Genomic DNA, 11562 nt, shown 5'->3' with positions numbered 1-11562 from the left:
GAGTCTCCAACTTCATCTCCCAAACTCCTTCCCTGGCCAATCATGGCCAGCTTCCTTCCTGAGCCTGAGGAATTCCCCTCTCAGCTTCCCCAAGGAGGCTGGCATCTCACCCTCACTCAGTGAGGGAGTGGAGTGTCTGGGACCGTCTATTTCTTTTCTATTATACCCTTGGATGTGCCCAGGTGTCCCTTGAGGACTCTCCCAGAACTGACCCATCATTCACAAAGACTCCGGGGAAGATGCAGGCCAGCATGCTGAGGGGGCTGACTGAGAAGATGTAGACATTGACCACGTGGCCAGCGCTGTGCAGAACTGAAAGAGACAGACCGTTAGAGATGCCACCCTGGGCAACTCCAAGGGAACGAGGAAGAACAGGGGGAGAAATGGAAGTAAAAGTAGTTCCAGTCACCTCACTATTTCCCCCACAGCTAGTCCCAGGGGCCTGCAGCAATGAGATTCCCCAGGAGCCACGTACCAGCCAGGACAACAGCAGCCATGGCGATCCAGCGATGGAAGTCCACAGCGGCGTCGAAGGGCACGTAGCGGTTGAGGAAGGTCTCCCGCAGGAAGGTGATGAGGTTGCGGCACATGGTGAGCAGGATGTAGGAGAACATGAAGGAGACGCTGGCGGCCGTGCCCCGCGACAGGATGATGCCCACAAAGGTGGCCTGTGCGATGCCCGAGGGTGGCGAGGCAAAAGCATAGTCTGGGGACAGAGTGGGACGCTGAGGAGCGGGAAGAGCAACCAGAGGGCTTCCCTTCGCCCACCCACTGCCCCAAACCAGAGCTCGTACAGTAGGCGCGCTCTGCAAACAGGCCCGCACAGATGGCTGAGAAGATCGTGATGCACACGATGTGCCGCCGGTAGTTCTCCACAAAACGTTTGTACTGCTGCAGCTTCTGGGCCAGCAGGCCCCTCTGCCTCTTCTCCTGCAGCGCCTTCGTGTACAGCGGCGGAGAGATCACCGCTGCCCTGCAGCCGGGAAGCCAGTTAGCTGTAAGGTCAAGGCACCCTGGCTTCCCCTGCATGTCAGCCAGGCCGGTGTTATTCAGTGGTTGCGCATAGACCTCTGAAGCAGGAGGTCACGGTCCCATTCCTTGGTCAGGGTACATGCCTGGGTTGCTAGCCCCCAATGGGGGACGTACAGGAGGCAGCTGATCAATGATTCTCTCTCATCATTGATGTTCCCATCTCTCTCTTCCTCTCCCTTGTTCTCTGAAATCAATAAAAATGTATTTAAATTTAAAAAATATCACCCCATGAAGGAGACCTGGTGACTCCCTGGGGGACAGGATGGGCCACAAAATAAGTTTTTTGGGGGCAGACTCCCAACCCCCCAAACCTTTGCTTCTCATCTTTATTTGTTTTATCCACCACCTCCTTTGTCTCCCCACTACTGTATTCCCTCTTCCTCCTGTCTGCTCTGTCCTCCCCTCTTCCTGCTCCCTGCACAGGCTTCACTGCTCTGCCCAAAGCAGGCAGGAGCCAGGAGACTTGATGTCGCGTCTGAGTGCCAGATTCTAGCCTGAACATTAGGATATTGATCACTTGACTCTATAGCCCTCCAATCAAGTTAGGTACTGATGGAATAAGACTCAGGATGGTCTCTTGTGTGTCAGGTGGTGTGGGCAGAACCCAAAGACCCTGAGATCTCTCCCCATGTCTCCTGTGCCCAGGGGTGTAGGAAACACTCACTTTTTGCCAAACCTCTTCTTCAGCCCAGGTCCTCCAAGCTCTCGGGCTTCTGAGGCAGGGAGCCCCCCTCCCTGGGAGCAGGAGCTGAGAAAAGGAAAGTGGGTCTAGTTCTCCCCTTGTCTTTGCAGCCAGAGGAGAACTGTCAGGTCAGAGCTCGGGGATGGGGTGGGGTAGGGTAGGAGTGGATCCTATGACCCATCCTACCCACACAACTTGCCCATAAAACTGGTCAGGGAGGAGCAGACAGGAGACAAGGCAGAATGAATAAATATGATCTGGTCATGTCTTCTATAGGGTGGTTCTGTCCTGGAGTGGCAGGAGAGAGCCAGGCTCCTGAGCAGCATGGGGTGTGGGAGGCAGCTGGAATTTGGGCTAGGATTGGCCATGCACTAAGAGTAACTTTCATAGGTCAATGACTGACCCCAAGGTCAGATTCAGCCAGCCCTACTTTCATCATTTCTTTGCAGGGTACCTGGCCAAATGGACTTCCCAACGCCCCATTCCTTCTCACCGTTCTCCAGGAGTTCGAGTGATGAATGAAACTCGACAATTGATGTTTGGTTTAAAGATGTCTCCAACACCTGGAAAGAAAAACAAGAGGCTTCCCCATGAGGTGGGCGGGGTGGGGTGGAAGACTGTCCCTCCAACACCACCCAGCCCTCTGGGAAGGGTGCCACGGCACTTGTCAGTGACTTGGTCATGTTGGGAAGGGCGCCACGGCACTTGTCAGTGACTTGGTCATGTTGGGAAGGGCGCCATGGCACTTGTCAGTGACTTGGTCATGTCCTCATCTCCTGCTCCAGCTTTGTTCCCCTCACTCCCCACACTGCACACAGGGCAGCCACTGCTAGACAATGTGGCAATTCTGTGCCATTAGGAAAAGGAACCCTCTCCAGGTAGATGCCTGTGCCTGCAGATCCTTTGTGTAAAGAAAGCAGTGCCTTTTCCTCTGGCCAGATACAATCCAGACCAATGCACATGGCTTGGTGGGCAGGATGTAGGCTGGATTTCAGCTCACTCTTGAATCCTCGGTGTGCATTTTTGTGCAGGGCTGTAGTATACCCTTGATTACACATGCCTGACTCAGTGCTAAGCACCAAGGACTAAGACAGAAATGAGATCTGGGTTCTATACATCAGGAAGTCTCATTTTGAGGACACACCCTTCCTTGACTCTGACCATTCCTTACATACTCACACACCTTCACCTCTGACACAGAGCTGCGTGCGGCGGAGTTCACTGTCATGGTCCCGCAGCATGAAGTGGAAGTCCTCCCATGTCAGCTCCTCCTTGTTCTGGAAGCCCGACTCCCGGAACATGGACTCCACCACCTCCTCCAGCTGGGCCTTGGACAGGCAGTTGTTGGCGATCTCAATGAAGGACCTGGGAGAGGACCAGAGAGAGCAGCCTGTTACCTGGTGAGATCAGGCTCAGGCAGGTGCAGAGTGGGGCGGGCCATGGATGATCTAATGTTGTTGCCAGTGACCCTGGAAATAACACTGAGAAGATATTCAACCAGCCTGTACCCCACACTAAGCTGGGTGGGGTGACCACGAGCTCAAAAGGCAGAACAAAACTGAAAATGACCTTGACCAAGGAAAGATAGCAACCTTCAAACAGGGAGACATCTACAGCTGGGATGAATGTCCACTTAGTGTAGGGACATGTCCAGGTATGCCATGGTGCCATGACAGGGTCTCTGCCTCTGATAGGATCTCTCTTGTGTTATGTCTCCCACACCATCGCTGGGCTCCCCCTTTCACAGTCCAGTGAGGGCATAGAAAACTGGGGGGCGGGGTGGCGCGGGGAGAGATAGCTGCAATGGCTGCTGCTTCCCCGTGCCAAAACCTCAAAGCACAAACAGGATTGTTTCCACACCCAATCAGACAGCACCCATAATGGCAGCAGCGGTAGCCATACTCTTTTCTTAAGCTGTGCTTTGGGATGAAACTATGAGCCCAGAAGAAAAAGAGCTTTTCCCACACAGTACAGCAAGCACTGCCATCACACTGAAAAACATCATCCCACGGAGACTGAGGAAGGTCCACACACTGAGTATAGGATGAGAAGGTGGAAGCTCATGCCTTGGGGGCAGGGACTCTCTCCTAAATTCCATAGGATGTACTCTGACCTGGGCCTGCAATGGCACACCCAGCGCGGTACAGACTGCAGTCAGCTAACTTCACCCCATCCCTTCTAGAAGCCCATGTCCAGTTGTGGTTTCTGGACTGTGAGAGGGATGAGGCAGTCAAGGGGAATACAGAAGTCAATAGAAAGGCTTAAAGGGGGAGAACATTTAAAAGGTCCTGAGCTATTGTATGCATTCTATTCATTCATCTGTTCATTTATTCCATCTTATTCAGTTAACCATGTATTGAATGCCTGTTATGTGCCAATCACAGCATAGAGGAGGTGCATTCAACAGGAAACAAAGAAGGCACGAACCCCATCTTTATGGAGCTGAAGGGAACTGTGTTACTGGAGCATTGTCTTCAGGAATAAGAAGTCTCAAAACTGATCTTTATGAAGACACTACAACCTGAAATGGCTTAAAGAGCAGTAAGAGAGAAGGGTCAAAAAATAGAGGAACTGTCAGTGTTCCTCCTCCTGCTAATCAGGGTGATTAATATTGGAAGAGTGACTAAGGTTGTGCATGCTCCATCCACCTGTGATTTCACTGTATAGAGCAGTGTTAGGCATGCTGTAGACTTCACAAAAATCCAGAAGCATCCAGAAGGGGTTAGTGGACTTTTGTTAGTGGTCATATTAGTGTTGGTTGTGGTTTTGGTTTTTGTTTGTTTTTTCTAACTAGGGAGGGAGAATTTTCTGGCTGGTGTGAAAGTGCAGATATTGACCCTCCTGGAGCAAAGTTTGGGAATGCTAAGTGAGAAAGGCTTATACTGGGGACAGAAGGGTCAAACTTTTGAAGCTGGCTGCTCTGAGAGTCTAGGATGCACTGAGGGCCAGCTCTCAGTGGAGGCTGCCTCCTTGCCTACACTCCTCTGACCTGACTTGTTTTCCTGTTGAAAACATCAGGAAGTCTCAGGGCTAGAAGGGCCCAGCCCGTACCGCATCATGGTGAAGAATTCCTCCTTGGAGAGAAAGCCATTTTCATCCAGGTCATACATAGTGAACATCAAACGGGACTTGTCCTCTGGGGAGCCTGGGAAGAGAAAGGGGGATACAGGTCATCTCTCTGCTGAAAGAACCCTGGCTCCTGGAATGGCCCACCACCCACCTACCTTTCATGAAGACCACCAGGATGTCCAGGAACTCCCGGAAGGACAGGTAGCCATTGCCGTCTTTGTCGGCCAGAGAGAACATGGACTCCACGAACATGTCCTGGGGCTTGAGGCCCAGGGACTCGGCAAACTCAGCTCTACTCAGCTCACATGTCAGAGCCTCTCGTACCTTCTGTGGCGAGTCCAGGGGCTGAGCCCTTGCACCAGCCTGGTCGATGTCCAGCGCCTGTACCCAGGCAGCAGTAGAGGGAAGGAGAGAATGAAGTGAGGCCTGGCTGAATGCAATTCAGTGACCCTTCACATCTCCCTAAAGTCCAACTAAGAAAGGGGGGCCCTGGCGGCTACTCCTAGTCCTCAGATATCCTCCTGACTTGGGCCCCTGTTCTCCGGTAGAGTGAGTGGCTTCAATCTCTAGCATTTTCTCCCTGGACCCAAGATCCAGGAACTTTACACAGTAGGAATGGTGCTGGGCCTGGCTGGGAGCAGCAAGGGCAAAGTTGGGGATTGCTCAGTGAGAAAGCTTATACTGGGGACAGAAGATGTAGTTGACATGAGTGGACAGGCAGGAAGAGGCTAGAGATATGTTCTCTTACCAATTCAGACAAGCTGCCATGTGCCTGATTGGGTCTCTGCACATTATTCAAAGATTTTAAAAGTCATTTATATGTAGCAACCATTTGTTAAATGTCTACAATGTACAGTTAAGTCCTCACTTAATGTCATCAATAGGTCCTGTGACTTTAAGCAAAACGAGGTACAACAAAACCAATTTTACCATAGGCTCATGATATAAGCTTGAGTTAAGTTCCTATGTCATCTCATCAAAGCTATCAGAAGATCTGCTGTACCAAGCATTTGGGCTAAACACTACATAGAACAGTGTTCTTCAAATGTTGGAGTGTATCAGGATCCCTTGGCGGGTTTATGGGCCCCAACCCCAGAGTTCCTGATTCACGAGGTCTGGAGCAAGGTGAGTGGGGTGAGGGCTGCTAAAGATTTGCATTTTTAACAAATTCCAAGTTCAGGCTACTGCTGTTCGTCTAGGGGCTACACTTTGAGAACCACTAATGTAGATTGTCTCACTGAATCCCATATATATATTATTGCTTTTTTACAGAGAAGAAGGGAGAGGGATAGAGAGTTAGAAACATCGATGAGAGATATCAATCAGCTGCCTCCTGCACGCCCCCTACTGGGGATGTGCCCGCGACCAAGGTACATGCCCTTGACCGGAATCGAACCTGGGACCCCTCAGTCCGTAGGCCGACGCTCTATCCACTGAGCCAAACCGGTTAGGGCGTCTCACTGAATCCTTACAACAACCCAATGGGATGAATCCTATTTTAACGGGCTGTTTTATAGATGAGGAAACTAAGATACAGAGCAGAGGTCATGTGATTTGCCTAAGGTCACACAGACAGTGAGTGGCAAAGCTAGGATGTCTCCAGCCCACACAGCAGAAACTTAGTTCACCCATACAGAGTCCTATCAGGCCAGGGTTTCCTCCAACCCATGGGTTGGTCCTATCTGCAAAAGGCAGAGCCATAGCACCTGAAGAAGGTGTCTGAAGAAGACTTCCAGGATGCGGCCCCGCTGCTGCTTGGTCACAGCCTTCCCGAACAGCTCGTTCTCGCCCATCACAGCCCTGTGGAGACCCAGAGCCCACTGCACACAGGAGTCTTGCAGATGCTGAATGAAGCTTGTCCGCTCCTCCTCGGAGTTAAACAGCAGCACCTGGGTGGGAGGAAGACTGGGCCAATGCTCAGAGTTTGAGCTTCTGGTTCAGCCTCCCCTCAGAGAACCTTAGGCTGTGGGTAGGTGAGTGGCCCAAGAGGGTCAGAAGGCGGGTAGGGGACCTCTGAAAGGAGTGCCTCTCCCACAATCAGCCTTCACGATGAGCTCTGTAGCTAAGAAGAGGGTGACTCGAGAGGACTCGCTGTGAGAGGGGAGGCAGGGCTGTACCAGGTCATATTCCTTGGGGATCTTGAGCAGCAGGGTGCGACATCCATGGTTGTTGGACAGAATGAGGTTGACCTGCTGCAGGGGCCGCAGCTGGATGGTGCGCAGCACAGAGAGACGCATATCCAGAACCTGCAGACACTTGTCTGGGAGCAGCTGAATGATGACAGGGTAGCTGCTCTCCCTAGGGCCTGGCCACTCCATCGCTGCAGGGGAGATGATTGGGCAGAACAGTTCAGCAGAGGTCCCCAGGCCCCTGCCCTCAGGCCAGTTCCACTCTACCGGTCAGAACAGGCATCCCAAAATCTGGCTTTCTCCCCACATTTGTAACCGGTTCTTCCCCCACCCCCTGCCCCCACCTACTCCCTCTTCCTCAGTCCCATCTCACCTAGTATTCCATCTTTGGCTGCCTCCTTCTTCAAACTCTCTTTGCCTTCCTTTTGTAATCTTTTGAGATCTCGGCTCCGGAAATGGGCCACCACCCCAGAGATAAGCAGACTCACTGAAGGGGATCAGAAGGAGCCAGTGGGTAGGGGAGCCCCTCACCTGAAGCTTTACTGAGGCTTGGCTGCTGCCCGCTCCCCGCCCCCTTCCACCCCCTCTTCCCCCTCCCTACCTCCCAAGGCTCACTGTGCCTGGCTTCGACTATACCAAGAAACTAGCCCTGCAAGCCAGCAGGTAATGAGGGGCAGGGACAGACCGTGGGAAGGAGGAGGAGGAGAAGAGAGATGGGTGAGGGGGTGAAGGGCCCACCTAGAGGAAGACAGCAGAGAGCCACGATGGCGATACCAAAACCAGGACCACTGCCCTCGAAGTAGTCAGTCACGGTCATGGGCACACAGGTTGCCAAATCCTCAGTTGTGAGTTGCTTGGGCTGAGGACACGGTGCACCTGAGGGAGAGGGCACAAAAGAATCTCAAAGCCTGAGGGTCCTACTCCTTGGCCAAGCATCCTCTCTCTCTCCTGTAAAAAACCAGGTACCCTCCTCTCTCCCAGGCTCACCTCACTGGAACATGTTCCCCTCCAAAAGTCCCCTCCCATATCTCATCTCGCAGCACTCACCACAGCTTGACCACAGGGTGCAGCCTGCAAACTAGCCCAGTCTCTAGTGGGGGAGATGGCCTAATGCAGGCCTCCTAGACTAACACGGAGGGGGCTGCCTGGTGCCTGGCTCCCTGGACAGCACCAAGTGATCCCTCAAACCTTGGTTCTTTCTCTGGCAGCCATCTCTTGTATTCTCCCAGGCCACCTACCTTCATGCCAGATAAAGACATTGGGCTGCAGGGCACTGGGGTCCACGTTAGTGACAGCCACCAGCACATCCCGCAGAGTGGTGTTTCTGATTTCTGCAATTTCTTCTCTGGAGAACAGCCTACGTTGGAGGAAGCCAAGGATTTTGAGGATGGGAAGGGGTTGTAGGCCTCTAGCAATCTCAGCAGCAGGTACCCAGGTGAGGAAAGAGACCCAGAGGGTCTGGGAAGAAGGTGGGGCCAGTTGGGAATCAAGAGCCCACGGGGACTGTTTACAGGCAGAGGGTCTGGGCCCAAGGCCAAGTGGAGCCAGGCAGGCCTTACCCATTTTTGGTGTTCTCAAACCAGTAACGGTCACCATCCCGCAGACGCACAAACTGGTCTAGGACTATGGCACTGAAAAGGGGTCCGGGGTCTCCCTGGCTCTCCAGGAGCCCCCCAGGGAGTAGCTCCAGCAGGGACAGGTCGTGGTTGTACAGGGCAGCTGTAGCCTCCAACACCTGGGGAACCACAGGAGGTGAGGTATGTGTGTACACAGGTGTGTTTATGTGTTGGGGAGGGCAGCCACTCTTGCCCCATCCCTCAAACATAGAACCCCATCAGCTACTTGGCTTGCTGTTCAGGCCTCTTTCTAGGCAGCCCCCTCGGTTGGGGCAAATCTTGTGCGAGGACCAGTGTATCCCCGCCCATGCTGAGACCACTGTCAAATGCCCAAGGACATATCTTGTGACCATCACTACCCAGACTGCCTGGCCCCAATGATTAGCAGCTTCAAAGTCACCCAATTCTTGGGAGGAACCCCGCAGGAATAGGGCAATGACACCCACCCAGGGGCTACCCTGCAGGAATGGTACGATGTAGTGATGAGGAACATACTCTGGAATCAGGTGGCTGAATTTAAATCCTGCATCTATGAGTGACTTCACAGCTATGTCATTGATAAAATGGGGATAATACTAGTATCTACCCTACCACATTCCCAACGTAGATTAAATGAATTACATGTGTAAAGGACCGGGAACAGTAGGGCCACAGGAAAGCTTTAGTTGCTATTATTATCATTACTATTCCTGACCTGGGCGTCCACATTGGGGTTGAGGTAACTCCAGTTCTTCGGGTTCTCTAAACCCAAGGCTAGCAGAGCTTGACTGTAGCTGGGCAGCCCCATATCCCTGCCACGCTGGATGCTGCTGGCCACGTAGTCTGTGCGGGAGAACTTGCCAAAGCCAGGCCAATAATCTAAGGAAGGGAGAGGACTAGACTATAGGCTCAGTCACTTCAAACCCTTCTTTGCCCAATAGCCTCCAATTGGGCTGTTGACACTACCCCCGCCCCCCCCGAGCACTTTTCTACATGTGACTATATCCATACCATCCTTGCCTAGGTGTGGAGTCCATGTCACCATGGCACAAGAGACTTTTTCTGCTAAGTCTCTTCCCTTAAGACTCAAGACTGTTTTAGTTACCAAGCAGAAAATTCCCTAGCCTTTACCTCCTTAACTTCAAGACAAGACTGAATGAAAACGTTTAGAGACCTAAGCATTGAAGAGATTGTGGTGCCGCCCTTCCCCCACATACTCAGACATGGGCAATTTAGAATGAAAACAACACTACACTGTAAGTTGGGGGGAATTTTTCAAAGCTTATTTTCTTCTAATGGCTATTTGCAGTGTATCTCTGTCTCTGCACTGTAGGTACCATAGGTCTACCTGTTGATTAACTCAAAAGAATCCCCAGGCTGCCAGGCCTCCAGGCCCCTTTCCCTTCTGGTTCCAGAGCTCACCCCTAAGATCTTCCACCACTATCCTGTCCTCCAGCTCTGAAATCTGGGAGGCCATTCCCAGCAGCAGGTGATTCACTGCCTGGGCACTGTTCAGGTTGGGGTTCTGGAAATAAACAAGACTCTCAGTCAAGAAGGCTTTCAGGTCCCTCCCCAAAGCCCAATCCCTCTAACCTTGGACCACAGGACAAAGGTCCCTTGGCCAGTCCCAGACTCTCTTGAGCTGTTGTCCCCAGATAATTTTCTGATTCCCCTACCCTTCATCTCCCACCACCCTGGAGCAGCAACACTCAAGAATTGGAATTGTTGCTTTCCCCAGCCTATGTAATGAGACTGACCTAGAGCCACCTTCCCTTGACCCTGACCCCAGGCTGACCTCCCGAGTCCAGTAGCTGTTGCAGACTCTGAGAGCTCTGGAGTTGTTATGACCCTTGTTGGTGATACTCTGGAAATCACAGTTGGCATTTCTGAAATGGGGAATCAAGAATGTGGTGAGGGGATTCAGGGAAGAAGCTAAGATGGGGTTGAGTTAGGTGAAGGATTCAGAGGGGGTTGGCCAGGTCTGAGGGATAGTCCCGGAACTTCCTTGAAGTTCTGGCAATGTGTGTGGATTGAAGATAAAGGTTGCTCTTTGTCCATTCAGAATGGGCAGGGAAGGAGGGAAAAGAGTTACCCAGCTGATGGACAAATCCTGCTCTGAGCAACTGAAATTCAGTCATTACAGGAGCTGGGGAGATTTCCCGCTTAAGGCTGAATTTCCTATCCCAGGGTCCTGTTTTAGGACCCCAACGTCTGCTTCCTTCACGTCATTGTAGAGGTGTATAAAATGCTCCAGGACCCCAGGCCCACTAATTCACCACCTTGGCCAGTGCTGTGCCTCCTCTCCCATCACCAGCCTCTCCCTCACCTCATGTAGACGCCAGGGGGCACCATGGTGGAGAGGAACTGTTCAGAGGCTGCCAGGAACTCTGGAGAGATGCTGGGGTCCAGGAAAGGGCGGGAGCAGGCCAGAGGAAAGGTGGAGCGAATGCTCCAGCTGCCAGGACAGGAGGGATCTGAGCCAGGGAAGGCTTAAGTGGGAGAGGACGACCAGGCAGGGGCAGTCATGGGAAAGGCAACTCAAATGGGAGAGGAGCTGAGGCCTCTCCCACAAGGAACAAGGGACTGGGGGAGGGGGGGGGCAGCTAAATCTCTTGTGTAAGTGGCACTTAGCCTCTCTGTCATCCCTAGACTTTAGCTCTCCACACAAGCAGGGGTCCTGCGAGCGAGGGAAGGCGGGTCACCCGGTCCTGGTCACCAGCTGTCCCAGTAAAGGGTGTTTCTGGGTGGCCGGTGTCCAAGGATGGGGGCTTTGCACGGGAGCAGAGTCCCCGTGGACCAGAGCAGGAGGGCGGGGCGGGGAGGGCCGTGGCACTGACCTGGTAGGTGGCAATGACCCTCTTGCGCGCGTGCTGGAACAGCTCCTCGTCCCCCCAGCGCGGGTGCTCGCGGGCCAGCCTCTGCGCGCACAGGTTGTGGTAGCGGAACCAGAGCAGGCCCAGCGCCTGCAGGAAGGGCTCGCGGTTCCCTCGCTCGGCCCCGAAGGCTGCATCCGCCAGGGGGACGCAGGAGGGAGAGGAGCGGGTGTGACCCAGGG

The 11562-nt window shown here is 53.0% G+C and overlaps 1 protein-coding gene across 1 annotated transcript in view; it reads right to left on the bottom strand.

Annotated features, from left to right (window-relative positions):
- The window catches only part of DUOX2 (dual oxidase 2), a 19334-nt gene that overhangs the window by 4823 nt on the left and 2949 nt on the right, over window positions 1–11562 (bottom strand). Inside the window, exons 6-25 of the mRNA XM_015557514.1 lie at window positions 11345–11544; window positions 11135–11184; window positions 10834–10962; window positions 10303–10393; window positions 9930–10032; window positions 9223–9386; window positions 8472–8647; window positions 8151–8269; window positions 7651–7788; window positions 7286–7399; window positions 6901–7103; window positions 6490–6672; window positions 4939–5164; window positions 4766–4859; window positions 2898–3079; window positions 2208–2277; window positions 1697–1780; window positions 795–973; window positions 476–706; window positions 213–312 (exon numbers count right to left, since the gene is read on the bottom strand). Coding sequence (XP_015413000.1) covers window positions 213–312; window positions 476–706; window positions 795–973; window positions 1697–1780; window positions 2208–2277; window positions 2898–3079; window positions 4766–4859; window positions 4939–5164; window positions 6490–6672; window positions 6901–7103; window positions 7286–7399; window positions 7651–7788; window positions 8151–8269; window positions 8472–8647; window positions 9223–9386; window positions 9930–10032; window positions 10303–10393; window positions 10834–10962; window positions 11135–11184; window positions 11345–11544 — 2836 coding nt within the window. The remainder of the gene's footprint in view (window positions 1–212; window positions 313–475; window positions 707–794; window positions 974–1696; window positions 1781–2207; window positions 2278–2897; window positions 3080–4765; window positions 4860–4938; window positions 5165–6489; window positions 6673–6900; window positions 7104–7285; window positions 7400–7650; window positions 7789–8150; window positions 8270–8471; window positions 8648–9222; window positions 9387–9929; window positions 10033–10302; window positions 10394–10833; window positions 10963–11134; window positions 11185–11344; window positions 11545–11562) is intronic.

Source organism: Myotis davidii, unplaced genomic scaffold (genome assembly GCF_000327345.1).
Source record: "Myotis davidii unplaced genomic scaffold, ASM32734v1 scaffold46, whole genome shotgun sequence".
Classification (NCBI taxonomy): domain Eukaryota; kingdom Metazoa; phylum Chordata; class Mammalia; order Chiroptera; family Vespertilionidae; genus Myotis; species Myotis davidii.
This window is presented reverse-complemented; position numbering and strand designations above follow the sequence as displayed.